The following is a 17,297-nucleotide window of genomic DNA, read 5'->3' on the forward strand; positions in this document are numbered from 1 at the left end:
ATCTCACAAGCAGCACTAACATTATTAATATTCAGTTTAAAAAATGCATTACCCTCCTCCATTTCCTCAGTTTTTTGATTTTTCAGTCAGAAAACCTAGGCCGCAGGGATAACCAGAGCCTTTGGGCCAGTTGCCTTTCATGCATTTTACACTTACCCCATTGTGCAGTATAAATATTGGGTTGGCCAAAAAGTGTCTTCAGTTTTTAAGTAAAAATAAAAGACACAGTTTTCATGTTCACTAAAAACTTAATTATATTCACCATTTTTTTCCCACTACCTTCTGCCATTTTTCAGGCAACTTCATAATTCCATCTTCCCAAAACTTTTTATCTTTTTGAGCAAAGAACTGTTCCAGGTGCCTTTTACAGTCTTCCAGGGAATGGAAATTTTGTCCATTAAGAGAATTTTGGAAAGACCAAAATAAATGGAAATCTGAAGGTGTAATGTCTGGTGAATACGGCAGATGAATCAGAACTTCCCAGCCAAGCTGTAACAGTTTTTGCCTGGTCATCAAAGAAACATGCAGTCTTGTGTTATCCTGATGGAAGATTATGTGTTTTCTGTTGACTATTTCTGGACACTTTTTGTTGAGTGCTGCTTTCGGTTTGTCTAATTGGGAGCAGTACTTGTTGAAATGAATCGTTTGGTTTTCTGGAAGGAGCTCATAATAGAGGACTCCCTTGCAATCCCACCACATACACAACATCACCTTCTTTGGATGAAGACCGGCCTTTGGTGTGGTTGGTGGTGGTTCATTTCACTTGCCCCACGGGCTCTTCTGTTCCACATTATTGTACAGTATCCACTTTTCATCGCCCGTCACAATTTGTTTTAAAAACAGAACATTTGGGCTTCCCTGGTGGCGCAGCGGTTGAGAGTCTGCCTGCCGATGCAGGGGACACGGGTTTGTGTCCCGGTCTGGGAAGATCCCACATGCCGCGGAGCGGCTGGGCCCGTGAGCCATGGTCCTGTGCTCCGCAACAGGAGAGGCCACAACAGTCAGAAGCACGCGTACCGCAAAAAAAAAAAAAAAAAAAAAAAACAAACAGAACGTTTTGATTATGTTTAAGTAAAGAATCGCATGTGGAAATATGGTCAAGAAGGTTTTTTTCGCTTAACTTATGTGGAAACCAAACATCAAAGTGATTAACCAACCAAGCTGGTGCAAATGATTTTCACTGCCTGATTTGGATATTTTGAGTATGTCGGCTATCTTCTGCATGGTATAACGTTGATTGTTCTCAGTTAATGTCTCGATTTGATCGCTATCAACTTCAACTGGTCTACCTGACCATGGAGCATCGTCCAGTGAGAAATCTCCAACACAAAACTTTGCAAACCACTTTTGACATGTCCGATCAGTCACAGCACCTTGTCCATACACTATACAAATTTTTTTTTTGAGTTTCACTTGTGTTTTTACCTTTCTTGAAATAATAAAGCATAATATGCCAAAAATGTTGTTTTTTCTTCCATCTTCAATATTAAAATGGCTACACAAAAATTCACCAATTTTTGATGTCTTTTTTTAAATACACGCTGATATAACAGCTGTAACATACAATCTAACAAAATTGTTTCAAATGAAGTTAAAGACAACTAAGTACTACTAGAGCCATCTTACGGAAAAAACTGAACGAACCTTTTGGCCAACCCAGTATTACATTTTCTCTGTGTGTGCGACATGAAAAATATAGGGAAGCATTGCTGAAGGTGGGAGTTCTGTAATGCCCGTGTGAAACTGAGTCCTGGGTATGCTGTATTTACCTTTGAACTCAATTAGTATATATGGTTTTACATTCTGGAGTAGTGAATTAACATCTTTATAAAAGTGAAGTTTCTTACTCTAAGTCAAAGCAAATCCATTTGTCTATTTCTTGCCAATTAATGATGCTATTTGCATTTTATACTCTTAGTGTGGTCCTCTTTGATATCTTTGTCAATATCCTTACCCATAACCTTGCGGAACCAGCTTATGAAGCAGATGTGGCACAGCTGGAGTATAAGCTGGTAGCTGGAGAACATGGTTTAATTATTCGAGTGAAAGGATTCAACCACAAACTACCTGTAAGTACAGTGCTCTAATTTCCTCACAGGCAGCTTTAAAATATTATGTTTGTTGTGCCTATAGCACCAAGCATAGAGGCTTGTGCATGAGGTGCGGTACATAGAAAGAAATGTTTATTAATATGAATTATTGTGGTTTTTTGGCTGATGACAGGTATTCTAACTTTGGGCGCACAAGACCAACATATATTAATTAATTAATTACATTAATCAGTGTTGTATGCATTAGTAATGGATACAACACAGCCTGTGCTTCAGGCTTGATTTCACTTCCCTTTGCTGTCAGTTTCTCTGCAGCCAACACTGGTGTTAAGGACTGGTTTGAGCATAATTTCATGCCATACAGCAAGGACAAATTTAAAGCACCTGACACATTGCCTGACATAGAGTAGAACTCAGATGTTTGTGTTGTTTCTTCCTCTTCTTGCACTCTTTTCCATTGTTTCAAGTGTGTGTGTCTTGTTTTCCTTCTAAGTTTTTGACTCTTTAGAAACAGAGTTTATATCTTGTCAGTGATTTATCTTTTGGTAAAGAATATGTTTCAGTGTGACTTTGTCAAAAACTTCATCAGTAAAGGAAGAAATAATATGGGATGCTAGCTAAAGGATTAGATCATCAAGTACCAGGTAAAATAATATAATGTACCCAACAACAAATTTTATATCTTGGTTTCTTGGGTAGAACATATATTAAAGTTTGGGGAACTGCACTCATACAAGAAAAAATCTGGAGGAGAGGACCTGGCAGAAATTAGACCTGTGCTAAGAGGTGATATAGCCTCCATATCTTAGATAGTTCTCTCCTTTATACCCTCATCCCTGTCAGTCTCCCCGGGGAACAAAGATTGGTCTTAGGAGGAGACACCATGGAATATTTTACTAACCTTCAAAAGCCTAAATATAATTTAGCTTAAAATCCAAACATGTTAAAGTTTTGGAATTACCTGGAGAGCTTTTTAAAAATACAAACCATAGAAAACTATTTGAGGTTCTTCATTTTATGAAGCTTACCTAGCCTTAACATTAAAACTTGATATAGACTATAAATATGTATGTAAAACTGGAGATCAGTTTCACCTATGAAATACAGAGTCAAACATTCTAAAAACTTGAAAATTAAATTCAACAATAGAACAAAAAGAATAATTCACCATGACCAAGTGCCAGGAATGCAAAGGTTGGTTGTTCAGTATTAGGAAGTTGATGAACATAAATCATTATAACACAAGTCAGTTGAGGAACACTATGTGAATATAGTGATAAATGCCCAAAAAATCATTTGATAAATTTGAGTGGTCATTCCTAATAAGTAGTAATGGAGGGAAGTTACTTAACCAAAATAAAAACCTTAATTAAAAGACTAACAGCAAATGTTCCACTAACTGATGAAATGCTGAACATTAAAGTTGGGAACAAGCCAAGGATACCCATGATCACATCTATTACTCAACATTATTTTAGAGAAAAGTACAGAACCTATCTAAAGAAAACTAAATCTTTTGGAAGCATATAAAAAAGACTTTAAATAAGGGAGAGACTCGTCATGTTTCTGGATAGAACAGGTTGATATAAAGTCATTATTTCCAAAATTACATTCTCCCAATTAAAATCACATTTAGGGGCAGTGGACATGCTGGATAAAATTATTTTTAAGTTTAGTTGGAAGGAAAAATGTTTTAAAATACCCATAAAAATTATAAAAAATAAAAAGAAAATTCATTGCTCCAAATTTGACAGTTATTGAGAATTTTAGCTCCTAAAGATTCTTTGAGTTATTAGTATTTCTCTTATGTCCTGCGCAATGCCTGTTACCATACTGGGCCCCTGGTAAAAGCCAGTGGGAAACATTTTCCCCCTAAACATTAGTGGATTGCCATGCTTCTCCACTTAAGGTGCTTCTTTCTTTTCTTCTTAGCTGCTGTTTCAGCTTATTATTGACTACTTAGCGGAGTTCAATTCCACACCAGCTGTCTTTACAATGATAACTGAGCAGTTGAAGAAGACCTACTTTAACATCCTCATCAAGCCTGAGACTCTGGCCAAGTGGGTATACATGGATGGGATCAGCTTATATTTTGAAGGCCTGAAAGTATTTGCCTTCCTGGAAATTAAGTGTGGGGGATGAGGCTGTAGTTTCAGTGCTAATTCAGATGTGATAGAAATGTGCTGTGTTTTAGGAAAACAGCCCACAGAGTTATAGGATTTCTAAACCCAGTGTAAGTAGCTATCTGTCAGTAGGACTGCAAGCAGCCTACTATACTTAATTAGAGGCTAAAGGTAAAAAGGGTGCTTTTTCCAAAGTTTGTAAGTAAATAACAGTTCAAAAAATGCTGACTTTGTTGTGGCTCAAAATTGCTTACTGGTGATTATATGGTGATTTTAGTGTGTTGGATGTTATGTTAAGTAGCTGAGTTAAATTGCCTAACACATCACTTATCTGACAAATGCAACTATCCAAGAATTCATCCAGGGTTCCAGAAGAGAGCAAAAAAACTTGACAGTCTGTGTACTAATGCTTAAACCCTCTGCTAATAGGCAACCCTCCTGGGCCTTTTCATCAGAGCCTGTTCTTTACCTTTGTGTGAATCAGAAAAAAGTACACCCTTGGGGTAACCTCTATCAGCAGGTAGAGCCTTTGTGGAAGGGGAAAAAAGTTCCCTCTGAGCAGATACAGCCCTTTGTGCACAAGGATTGCAAGCCCCTACTTGATCTGCTTGCTGGGCATCTATAAATGGAAAACGAAGAGCACAACTTTATATAGAGGCCCTGCTTTTGACATAGTTATAATGAGCCCATAAATGTCCAAAACTCGAAAGCAGGGGAGGGAGCAGTTAAGAATTAGAGACATGTAATAACTAATAATCTGATCACAAAAAGTTACAAAAGCTCATAACCAAATATAAATTGGAAAGGAGAGTTGTCTGGAACTATTGATATAATGAAAAATAGCCTGTGTATCCCATAACTTCTGAATACTACTTTATTAAAATGTGGTAGAGTAATAATAACACCTGTTTATTGAAGATTTGTTATGTGTTAGACCTAAGAACTTTTCTTTTTATAGACCTAAGAACTTTTAAGTGCACTTATTTATTTAATTCTCACCAAAATTCTGTAATGGTAGCCATTATTATTTCCCTTGTTTTACAAATGAAGAAATCGAGTCACAAATGTTAGGTAACTTGCCATGTTCAAACAGCTTACTGTGTGTGGGAAGGGGTTAGTCTGATTCTGGCCTGGAGCCACTTATGCTGTATTGTCATTGTAGTAATAGATATCCATGATGATCACCTCCAGTAATTAATAAATGCTAGTGAGATTTCAAATCAAAATAGTAATATTAAATTGGTGTGTGGCTCATCTGGCAGCTTATGTGAAATAATTTATTTTGCAATTGAAACAGATAAGTGAGTTGTACCAATGAGCTAATAATCTATGTAATAGTTTGTATATGCAGTTTTAAATGCTTTTTGGTGATTATGACATTGTTTCCCTATCTTAAGTTGTGATAGAAATTGCGTCTCTTTAGAACACATCATCTGTAGAAACTTAATCAAATCCTTCTTTACCCTTAAGATTCATTTCTTACAATAAAACTTTTTTTTTCTGCTCTCTGTACAGAGACGTTCGGCTTTTAATCCTGGAATATGCCCGTTGGTCTATGATTGACAAGTATCGGGCTTTGATGGATGGCCTTTCCCTTGAGTCTCTGCTGAGCTTCGTCAGAGAGTTAAAATCCCAGCTCTTTGTTGAGGGCCTGGTACAAGGAAATGTCACAAGCACAGTGAGTGTGAGGTGCTCTGTTGCTGCTGGCCAGGTTTGAATGCCATTCTGGGCTCTGGAATTGCATTAGTTCTTCCCTAAAGGGGAAGCTCTGTAGTCTGGCAGGCCAGCATTGTCACAGTCTGTTTAGAAGGGAACCTGGCCCCTCCGATGCTAAGCAAGACTTTCTTATGAAGGAGACTGCTGCTATTGGACAGGACTTTGAGTTAAATGGGTTTGGTAAATATATGGTATTGGTTACATTTGTTGAAGACTGTGGAAACTACAAACAGTTTAATATAGAAATTAAAGTGGGAGCTGGGGAGTGGTGAGGGATGTGTGTGTGTGTGTGTGTGTGTATGTGTATATATATATATATATATACATATATATATATATATATTCACATATACTTAGGCAGAACTTGTGTGTCAAACTTGTATGTCAAGCTACGGAGCTTGGGCTTTATCTTATAGTAAATGGAGAACCACTGAAGAATTTAAAAGAGGATTTGTCATTAAGAAAGATCCAGAGAGACCAGTTATGAAACTGTTATAAAAGTTGACATGAAGTATGATTCCACTTATATGAGATCTCTAGAGTAGTGACAGTAACAGGAGGTAGAATAGTGGTTACCAGGGGTTGTGGAGGGAAAGAAGGGGAGTCATTGTTTCCATGGGTATTGAGTTTCAGTGTTGCGAGATGAAAAGTCTGGAGTTCCATTTCACAACAATGTGAATATACTTAACACTACAGAACTTTACACTTAAAAAAGGTCAAGATAGTAAACTTATGTATTTTTACCATAATAAAAAAGTTGAGGTGAAAATGATGAAGCCTGAGGTTAGGCAAAATAAATGAAAAAGAAATGCTTAAGAAATAATGAGGCAGAGGATGATCAAAGGCAGTGACTGATTGGCTGTGGGGGTGAGGGAGAAGGGAGGGCTCTAGGATGATGCCCAGATTTCTTACTGGAACCAGTGGGTTGGTAGAGGAGTAGGAACAGTGTAGGTTTGGGGCCATATGGGGAGTTGGTTTTGATCCATATTGAATTGGATGTGTCTGTGGGACCATGTAACTAACTGAGGCCTCTTCCAGCCAGGAGTGCTTGTTCGGACAGTCCCTGAACTGTTTGGCTCTTGACCTCTTCCTCCATGGCCTCCCAGTTTCTCAGGACTGGCCCTTTAATGGAATATATAAATGGCCACTCTCGAGATTGGCTGCTATCCTCCCTACTTCTCTGTCTTTATCCCCCAACCCCCAAACCAGCCCTGGTTTCTGTCATGCCAACAGAAAGTTTAAAAACGGAGAAGAGCAGGAATAGCTGCCTGCTTCTCTGAGCACAGTGGGAGTACCGTGTAGGGGTCCTTTTGGTTCAGAGGACTTAGTACCATGAATTGCCCCAGGCAGAAACCACTTTAGAGATAAGCTTACCTCTCCACTTATCCCTCACAGGTTAGAAAACAAGTCTTAAGAGGGGGAGGGGATACATCATTCACTTAGTATTAAGTATTATTCTGTCACTCACTCTATGCCAGGCTCTGTATTAATAGATCCAGGTTTCTAAAACACAGCCTAGTGGGGTAAACTGAACAATTAAGTTTGATTCAGTGGGGAAAGTTTCACAGTGGACAGGTAAACAGGTAAACAGGTAAACGCACCAAGGGAGAACAGAAAAAGAGCCACTTCAGTTGAGAGCCTTAGTATTCAACAAACATAATCAGTATTGAATCAGTGAATGATAAGCCCAGTGAATGAATGACCAGCATTTAGGATAATAGATATCTGCTTTCCTAATGCATTCCAGGGCTTCCCAAGCAGTTAGAATATTGGTATTAGTTGGTTCTGGGTGAAATTAATGTCAGGAGAGCCTAATATAGTTATTTTCTTCTCTTTTGCCTCCTAGGAATCTATGGATTTCCTGAAATATGTTGTTGAGTGAGTATTGGTTTGAGTTTTCTCTGTGGGAGTTATGTGTTCTTAATAGCATGAGAGCCTTGAGACCAAAACTCAGTTATTACTAAATCCACAATGGGGATGCTTCTCGTAGTAGGTTTTTTGAGGCTAGTTATATAAACAAAGCAATTCAGATGGGACTGTGGAAGGCCTGACCTTTTCACAGTTTGGGGGTGCAGGTAAGAGGATAAAGGCACGGCCTCAGTAACCCACACTGATTGTTTTGCAGCAAGTTGAACTTCATACCTCTGGAGCAGGAGATGCCTGTGCAGTTCCAGGTGGTAGAGCTGCCCAGTGGCCACCACCTATGCAAAGTGAGAGCTCTGAACAAGGGTGATGCCAACTCTGAAGTTACTGTATACTACCAGGTCAGTGGCCCCTTTGCACACAGCTGTCCTCATGGCTAAGTATCTTTAGGACACTAAAGCCTGGGGGAAGGTCCAAAGTATCTGGGAGAAGTGAGCCTATGCTCTTCAAGGACCTTTTGCAGTTATTCTGTGGTTATATGCTTGGGGTCATTTGTACTCTTGAAGCAACTACATTTAAAAATTGTTCCTGTCAGTGAAATGGATCCTTTTTCAATCACAGTGCTTCTATTAATCACCCAACCACTAGTCCAGAGGGACAGAGACTGAAGTATGGCTGGAAATTCCTACATGTTCCCATGTCAGAACTCCAAGGAGCAGGAGGACATTTGTTAAAAGGACAGTTTTAAAAATGTGACAAAAATAAACATAGCCAGTCAACCAATACACAGTAAACAGAATGAATACCAGAGTCATAATTAAAGGTTTCAAAGCACCTGAGAGATAGGATTTATCACCTGTTTTATGGATGATGGATCTGAGGTCCTTCATTTACCTGAGGTCATACCAGCTGGGGCTCGAATTTATACCTTCTGTCCTCAAATCCTGTATTTTTTCCACATAATTCTGGAGAGATGGGATGGTGCTTAAAATAAGGAAGAGCTCTGCAACTCTCTCAATTGGCTCATAGACTATTTTAGCTTGTGGTTAGTCATACTCACTTCTAGGACTATGGGGACCTGTGTCTATCTAGACTGATCTCAGACTTCCCAAACTCTGGGGCTCCTATAGCTGCTGCTATGGTCCTGGATTGTCTACATGAGGAAGTCACTTCTCTGTCTGGCCTTGTGAAGATTCCTGGCCTGAACTTTGGGCAGGGCTGCATGGCTTCACCATCACTTTGTCCTTTTCCTGTGTTTCTGGCCCTGGGCCTGAATCTTTCCCTAGAGGCCCAGCTTGTCTGTAGAGCCTGTCTTCCTCTGGCTGTAGCTACCTGGTTTTTTTTTTCCAGGTTCTCAGCTTATTTGAAGCTGCAATGACTACCAGGTCCCAAACTTCATATATGGTATGACCTGGCCCTGCTTAGCCCTGTCTACATTTCTGGTGCTTAACCCAGAGAGAGTAGTATTTCTCCAGTTTCAGGCAGGATTTTGTATTGTAAGATGGAGTCTGTTGAGGTGCTTTCCATGGATCACCTCTTAGCACTAGCTTCTAATACAAACTGCTTCCCTTGGGGAAACCACTTCCCTCCTCACAGAGAGCATTTTGAACAGGAAGTTGATACAAGGTTTTGAATAGTTTTGTTGCAATCCTTTCAGAGGCATACAGGAAATCTTGTTGCTGATAAACAGGGCTTGCAGGGCACAGAGGCTTCAGCTTCCTCAGGTGAAGCAGGAAGGAATAGTAATGAGTCTGTATCAGAGGAGCCTGCAAGAGTCTGACTGGGATGCACTGGCAACACTTGCTCGTTGGCCTCCTGCCCTCTTTCATCCTGTTGTTTTGCCAGTCTCCAGGATAGCCAGGATGTGGTCTCCAAGTGTGGTATCTGCCTCTTATGCATTTTTCTTATCAACTAGTTTTGGGTCCGTGTGTGTGGCTGCAGAAGCTCCTATTCATATCCTCTCCATCTGAGGAATAGGTCCAGTTACCCAGACATTTCCTGCTCTCCTCCTTAGGACCTTGAACTGCAAGTACTTGATTTTAGGTTGTGTCCTCTGGGTTCTTTGGGCAGGAGCTGGCAGGCAGGTCAGGGATTATTTGACTCACCTCCACGTCTACCTGCAGTTCTGTGCTAGGGCTGGGAATACAAATCATCAAGCACGATTTCTGTCCTCACGGATCTCCTGTTTTGTGGGAAGGCAGAAAGTATAGCAATAAGAGGGTATGATGAACTCTTGGAAGAGAAGAGTGGGATAGTACTCTTCTGAATATCTGAATAAATGGTTGCTGAGAATAGCTGGATTATTAAAAAGCCCTGTAAGCCATTGGATTTTCAGTTGGTCAGATCAGCTTTTTCTTTCAGTCAGGTGCCAGGAGCCTGAAAGAATACACTCTTATGGAGCTGCTTGTGGTAAGTTGCATAAAGGAGAGTCACGATGTTCATGAGCCCCTGACCCACTGTGAGGACTGGCTTTCTGGCCTTTCTCCCTGAGGGCTAGGGACTTGGGAGTGGTCAGAGATCTGTGATTGGTAGGTGAGATGGTTATTTAGTGTTTCTCACCCAGTATGAATATGGACAGGGGGCCTGGGCGATTTAGGAGGGAGGCTGGACTCTGGGGTCATGTGTAACACTTTTGGGGGAAGAAATGGAAGTTTCTCTGCTGGGAGGAGTTGAGCTGATGGTATGTTGAATTACAGATGCACATGGAAGAGCCTTGTTTTGACTTCCTTCGAACCAAGCAGACCCTTGGGTAAGTCTGCTGGCAAGAAAATTGAGCTCAGATAAGACCTGGGGCTTACTTTGCAGGCTTAAGTTTATCAAATATCCTGACTGAGCAATCTCTCAGAGCTCTTTGGTCCTTTCATGCCTTAGAGTCGTACCTACTGGTCAAAACTTCTGGAATTTGCATCTTGGACTGTGATCAGGCTCTCAGTTTGGTCAAGCTTCAAGATTAGCAAGAGAAAAAGCTAGCCTGTGGTCCACAGTTCAGTAGAGGGTTGGATACTCTAACCTGAGAGTAAAATACATGTACACATTTATGGATCCTCTTCCAGGACCTTCAGGTCCAGTAGGGATGAGCAGAAACCCTTCCCACTCCTCTCTAGTGCCTCTGAGGACAGGGCCTAGGTGACTGCCTGAGCTCATAGGACTTTTCATTCTGGCTGTAGGTACCATGTCTACCCTACCTGTAGGAATACATCTGGGATTCTAGGATTCTCTGTCACCGTGGGGACTCAGGCAACCAAATACAAGTGAGTAAACGAGTGAGTAGATGGGCCCAACTATTATTTTTCTTGGCACAGAGAATAGGGACTGCATCCTTAAACCTCAGGCAGCTCTGACCATTTGATTCCCATTTAGTCACAGCTGCAGGGGTTGGCTCATAGATGGCCTGATCCTGGACTTAGCAATGGTGAGTATGAGGAGTGGGCCCATAGGGCTTGACTCAAGTCCTATGGTGACTACAGGGCTAGCCACTACTTCCTCTCTTCAGGCATATCTGAGGACCAGAAAGGCAGGGATGCCCGACCTGGCATTCATGCTACAAGCAAGGTATTGGGTTGGCCAAAAAGTTCCTTTGGTTTTAAAGTAAAAATAAAAGATACATTTTTCATTTTCACCAAGAACTTTATTGAACAATGTATTCACCATTTTTTTCCACTACCTTCTGCCATTTTCCAGGCAACTTCCTGATTCCATCTTCCCAAAACTTTTTATCTTTTTGAGCAAAGAACTGTCCCAGGTGCCTTTTACAGTCCTCCAGGGAATGGAAATTTTGTCCATTAAGAGAATTTTGGAAAGACCAAAATAAATGGAAATCCGAAGGTGCAATGTCTGGCTAATACAGTGGATGAATCAGAACTAAACAGCCAAGGTGTAACAGTTTTTGCCTGGTCATCAAGGAAACATGCGGTCTTGCGTTATCCTCATGGAGGATTATGTGTTTTCTGTTTACTAATTCTGGACACTTTTTCTTGACCACCTGGACACAGTTGGTCTAACTGGGAGCAGTACTTGTTGGAATGAATCGTTTGGTTTTCTGGAAGGAGCTCATAATAGAGGACTCCCTTGCAATCCCACCATATACACAACGTCACCTTCTTTGGACGAAGATCGGCCTTTGGTGTGGTTGGTGGTAGTTTATTTCGCTTGCCCCACAATCTCTGTACATTATTGTACAGTATCCACTTTTCATTGCCTGTCACAATTTGTTTTAAAAACAGAACGTTTTCATTACGTTTAAGTAGAGAATTGCATGGGGAAATGTGGTCAAGAAGGTTTTTTCGCTTAACTTATGTGGGAACCCAAACATCAACGCGATTAACATAACCCAGCTGGTGCAAATGATTTTCAGTGCTTGATTTGGATATTTTGAGTATGTTGGCCTTCTCCTGTGTGGTATAATGCTGATCCTTCTCTGTTAATGTCTCGATTTGATCACTCTCAACTTCAACTGGTCTACCCGACCGTGGAGCATTGTCCAGTGAGAAATCTCTAGCACAAAACTTTGCAAATCACTTTTGACACGTTCAGTCAGTCACAGCGTCTTCTCCATACACTGCACAGATCTGTTTTTGCGTTTCAGTTGCGTTTTTAATATACCGAAAATGTTGCTTTTTCTTCCATATTCAATATTAAAATGGCTACACAAAAATTCACCAACTTTGATATATTTTTTTAAATGCACACTGATATGACAGCTGTCACAATACAATCTAACAGAATTGTTTTGAATGAAGTTAAAGACAACTAAGCGCTACTAGACCGATCTTATGGAAAAAAACGGAATGAACTTTTGGGCCAACCCAATACAAGGCCTTGTTGGTTCTCAGCTTTGGAATGGTCAGCCTGGCTGTCTACTGCTTCCTGTGAGGATACCAGGAAATCGGGCTAGAGGCGGGGTAGGGGTAGGGTTCTTCACCGTTCCCTTCCCTCCCACAGCTTAGGGGAGAATATCACTTCAGCCTCTTTCCTGGAAATATGCCTTAGCCCTGATTCTCTCCTTTGCCTTCTGCTTGAGACCTGGTCACTGATGACTTGTAATTGAAGGTGTTTTGTTTCAGCTCTGAAGTTGTTGATAAGAAGATAGAAGAGTTTCTTTCTAGCTTCGAGGAGAAGATTGAGAACCTCACTGAGGATGCATTCAACACCCAGGTGACTTTACTGTGTTGGCCTGGTCTTTTGTTCCTTGGCCCACCCAAGCCCTCATGACAACTAGACACCAGTCTTAACAGTGCTGTATGCTGGCTGGTTCTTGAGTTCTATAGCACCCCCCTTAATCTGACCATGTCTTCTCAGCTTCATCCCTCCCCATCATGCTGGCAGGTCCATTACAAAGCAGACTGGACAGGGCCAAGTGTGTTCTGAGGGAACTGGTGTGAGGCCACACCTGAGGGTGTCTCTTTCTGATGGTAACAGGTCACAGCTCTGATCAAGCTGAAGGAGTGCGAGGACACCCACCTTGGGGAGGAGGTGGACAGGAACTGGAATGAAGTGGTGACCCAGCAGTATCTCTTTGATCGCCTTGCCCATGAGGTAGTAACACCGTTTTCAGAGTAAGACAGCCCAGAAAGGGACTCCTGATTTAACAGGAGACACAATTCTAAGCAAATTGGTATTGCGTGGAAGAGAAACCTGGGGCAAGTTATTTACTTGCCCATTCCTTGATGTGATTGATCAAATCTTGTTTCCAGACTGGCTTCTCTAGAGCCTTAGGTAGCCAAGTGAGCAGGGTGCTTGCTAATCCTTACTTCTGCTCCCCCAATTTCACTCAGATCCATTTTTAAAAAATTGAAGTATAGTTGATTTACAAAGTGTTAATTTCTGCTGTACAGCATTCACTTCTGCATATATATATATATATATATATATACATTTTTTTTCCACTTTTTTATTATATGCTTAGGTTCCCTATAAGGTTTGGGAGAAAAACGGCTTCAGCTACTTAAAGAAAATTGAGAACTTCTGGTTCTCAATTTTATGGAGTTCCTTCCCCAGATTTAAGGATTCTGTGTATAGGTCTTTGTGACAAATTCTAGCCCAAAGTAATAAATCCCATGGAAAAGAGCTCTGGGCACTGCAATCCATAGCTCTGATACTATAACCCTATGTGGTGAATTACCAAAGGATATTGAAGCAGAGGGGTTATTTAACAAGAGGCTTCAGTCAGCCCAGCTCTTCAGGTTCTGCGGTTTTCCTATTAGAAGCCAGAGTGTACCATTACCATGTACCTGAGAGGTGACACTAAGGTGTGATGGGTTTGGCTCAGCGTACAGTACTCAGCTGTAATTACACCATCTGCTACCTGTCAGGGTCAGTCACTGCTAAGAAACATGAAGGTGTGTCAGAGGCTCATTTTTATGCTTCTCCAGAAGGTTGGGAGCCAGCTGAAACGTGGAAGAGTAAAACGATGTGCAAAAAGCAGGATCAAGGAGGTCTGCGCAGGCTGTTACGTTTAATATCCTTACAGAAAATACGCTGTTAGTCTCTTAAAGCTTCCTTTCTTTCCTGTCCTCCCTTCCCCCTTTAAGATTGAAGCACTGAAATCATTCTCAAAATCAGACCTAGTCAACTGGTTCAAGGCCCATAGAGGACCAGGAAGTAAAATGCTCAGCGTTCATGTGAGTATGGTTACCTAAGCTGTAGCTCTGTCCTTTCCAGGGTTGTCATTTAGCACATTTACCATTCCCTGAGTTTAGATTGGTATCAGAGATCCTAACAGGTCCCCAAATTTTGTCAGCATTCTCTCTCACCTCAAGTCTTTGGCCTCTTTCAGGTTGTTGGATTTGGGAAGTACGAGCCGGAAGAGGATGGTACCCCTTCCGGTGAGGATTCAAACTCTTCTTGTGAAGTGATGCAGCTAACCTACCTGCCAACCTCTCCTCTGCTGGCAGATTGTACCATCCCCGTTATTGATATCAGGGCTTTCACATCAAGACTTAACCTTCTCCCCTACCATAAAATAGTCAAATAAACTGCAATCTCATTGGCCTGAAGCACTGTGTATTTAAAGGTGTTTTTGAATTTTATGAAGTTAGTTACACTACTACTGCCTTAGGGCTTCCACTGAATTTTTGCACTGGCATCATAGAATTTGTCGTTCCCCCCACCCCGCCCCTCCTGTTGTGACTAACAAACCAACAGTTACTATAGCAGCTGCAGAGAGAAATTAGCAGGTGGGCCAATGTAACCAAAAAGCTTGCAGGAGCCATCTGAGACGCCCTGGCCTGTCCTGGTCCTCTCAGATTGAGAATCCAGTTCTGTATGACAGGCTTCAGAGGCCCTATGTAATTGATGTCTTCTTAGTACCTAAATGCGAGGTGCTAATACTAATACCTGTGTTGTTGTTTTTAATGTATTTAAAAATAAAGGTAATTCTGTATTGCCCTTCAGAATGAGCCATTTGCTGCTGTGGCATTCCTTTTATTAATTATATTTTGTTTCGGTGTGGGGTGGGGATCTAAAAATAAACATTCTTCCCAAATTCTCTAAGGCAATAAAATATTTTTGGATAAAATGTCGGTAGCCCTATGTGTACTACTTGAGAGTTCAATTAAAACATGCGCAATAGCATTGTGGGGGCTAAAGACAGAACACAGAGCCTAAGGAAAGAAAAGGATGGACCCCTTCATTACTTCAAGAGTCCCTGTAAAAAGCTAGCTCCTGTATTCAAGGCTGCCAAATAACTGGGTTCAAGTTTAATCATAAAAATAATAAAAGAAACACACTAAAAAAAAAAAAGGTTGGAAAAATTACTTTATGAAGGCTTAAGAAGCACTGAGTATAATTAAACTGTAGTCCAGAGTTGGATACAATTTAATAATAGTTCAATTCCAAAATAAAAGTTATTGTAGGTAAGACCATGAAATTTCCTAACATGTGGTTTTAATACATTGTGCTAAATTTTCTAAAACAACTCAGAGGAACCAATATTTACAGTACATGGCGTATTTATGAAAAACCTGGCATCACCTATATATATGTATATATGTGTGTGTGTGTGTATATATATAGAACCCAAGATTATATGAGCTAGGAAACAGATGTTGTATATCTCAACAGCAATACTAGAGTGCAGAGTTTGAGACTGGGATTTATAACGTGGGATTTGGAAAAGGAGCAGACATCTTGTTTTCAAAACCTGAAGTTTTTTCTCAAGACCGAAGTCAACACTGTAACTGCCACAGAACAGGAAAAAGGGAAGCTTTTCTCGCTTTAATTGTTCATCTGCATCAGAAAGTCCAGTATCCCTGAGATAGGAACCACTGCAATAAGAAGGGAGTGAATAGGTTCTCCCAAAGGAAGACTGTTACTTCATTGTGCCTCCTGCCTGGGTCACCAGGAGCAAACCTTGCATTTCCCAACCTAATGCTTTGCAGCACCGAGACGTTTCAGTAATGGTTCATCATAAACCCAGCATTCTCCATCTTCATGAAATAACTAAAAGAAAAGGGGAGAATTCAGTTACACACTTGCTCTGTACTTCTATAATATCATACCTTTAATTATTTTATGTGCTCCCCCTCCCCCCAACACTGAAATGAGTGTTCATCTCATTCATCACCATGTTTACTCGGTACTTCAGTATTCACTGAAATGAACAAATAAGTTACAGCTCAGGGAACAGCAGTAGGGAGACTGAGGCAGGCTTCCAAAGCAAGCTTACCCTTGTCTCCCACTGAATTTCCTTTTCCTTCCTTTCTCGGGCTTCTGCTCTTTGTCTTTCTTCAAGTCTATGCTTGGCTTCAGTTGCTGCATCAATGTCTCTGATTTTTAAGTTGAAAGTGACATCCTTCCAAAGGCTAAAGAAAAGAAGTGAAGGTACTAATAAGTACTTGATGGACAGAGGAGTTAGCAGTCTTGAGAATGAAAGGCTAGATCCATCTAGAATATTATATAACTACAGTACAAGTCAAATGGCTTTAAATGCTGTAGTTCACAGACTATAAATCTTCGGCTGACACCAGGGCACTGGAGTAAAGAACAGAGAAGTGGTCTCAGAAGATTCCACTGCTAGTTGTCAAAGGAGGAAATACAGGATGGGCAGAAAGCTGGATATATGGTTAGGACAACAGAGAAAAAACAGCTGAGACTGGGATTCCACTTCTGGCTGTACCTCTAACTAGTGATGCAACCTTGGGGCTGTCAGTTCACCTCTCTAGGGCTTCAGTGTCCCTTAGTATAAACCAAAAGGGGTATATAGTAAGATCAGATCAGAGGACCTGAGAAATTCTATTTCATGAAGACTCCCCTGGAATTAATAACGAAATCTGGGAGAAGCAGTTTGAATACAGAGAATAAGGGTCAAGAGATGCACTGCAGAGACTTAAGGCGAGGTAAAAGATTTGGCTTCCTCTCAAGGCCTGGAAAATGATAACTAGACAAGTCTGGTCCAAACAACACTTTAAAGTGAAGACTCCTGGGACTTCCCTGGTGGTGCAGTGGTTAAGAATCGGCCTGCCAATGCAGGGTACACGGGTTCGAGCCCTGGTCCGGGAAGATCCCACATGCTGCGGAGCAACTAAGCCCGTGCGCCACAACTACT

At 41.0% G+C, this 17,297-nt stretch overlaps 2 protein-coding genes across 13 annotated transcripts in view; one reads left to right on the forward strand and one right to left on the reverse strand.

The window, feature by feature from the left end:
- NRDC (nardilysin convertase) overlaps positions 1 to 15,269 on the forward strand; it is a 92,006-nt gene extending 76,737 nt beyond the window's left edge. For 4 of the 5 annotated variants that reach the window (XM_049700054.1, XM_033435531.2, XM_033435533.2 and 1 more), the window contains 12 exons: positions 1,919 to 2,069; positions 3,984 to 4,111; positions 5,690 to 5,852; positions 7,737 to 7,768; positions 8,016 to 8,154; positions 10,115 to 10,162; positions 10,450 to 10,502; positions 10,921 to 11,004; positions 12,817 to 12,907; positions 13,172 to 13,288; positions 14,284 to 14,373; positions 14,529 to 15,269. In XM_049700054.1, the coding sequence (XP_049556011.1) occupies positions 1,919 to 2,069; positions 3,984 to 4,111; positions 5,690 to 5,852; positions 7,737 to 7,768; positions 8,016 to 8,154; positions 10,115 to 10,162; positions 10,450 to 10,502; positions 10,921 to 11,004; positions 12,817 to 12,907; positions 13,172 to 13,288; positions 14,284 to 14,373; positions 14,529 to 14,726 (1,294 nt within the window). In that variant the 3' untranslated portion in view covers positions 14,727 to 15,269. The remainder of the gene's footprint in view (positions 1 to 1,918; positions 2,070 to 3,983; positions 4,112 to 5,689; positions 5,853 to 7,736; positions 7,769 to 8,015; positions 8,155 to 10,114; positions 10,163 to 10,449; positions 10,503 to 10,920; positions 11,005 to 12,816; positions 12,908 to 13,171; positions 13,289 to 14,283; positions 14,374 to 14,528) is intronic. The other variant, XM_033435532.2, reaches the window with a different exon arrangement.
- A 222-nt stretch (positions 15,270 to 15,491) lies between these two features.
- OSBPL9 (oxysterol binding protein like 9) overlaps positions 15,492 to 17,297 on the reverse strand; it is a 167,526-nt gene continuing 165,720 nt past the window's right edge. For all 8 annotated transcript variants that reach the window (XM_049700106.1, XM_004273865.4, XM_004273866.4 and 5 more), the window contains 2 exons: positions 16,419 to 16,554; positions 15,492 to 16,192 (listed from right to left, as the gene is read on the reverse strand). In XM_049700106.1, the coding sequence (XP_049556063.1) occupies positions 16,118 to 16,192; positions 16,419 to 16,554 (211 nt within the window). In that variant the 3' untranslated portion in view covers positions 15,492 to 16,117. The remainder of the gene's footprint in view (positions 16,193 to 16,418; positions 16,555 to 17,297) is intronic.

Source organism: Orcinus orca, chromosome 1, assembly GCF_937001465.1.
Source record: "Orcinus orca chromosome 1, mOrcOrc1.1, whole genome shotgun sequence".
NCBI lineage: Eukaryota > Metazoa > Chordata > Mammalia > Artiodactyla > Delphinidae > Orcinus > Orcinus orca.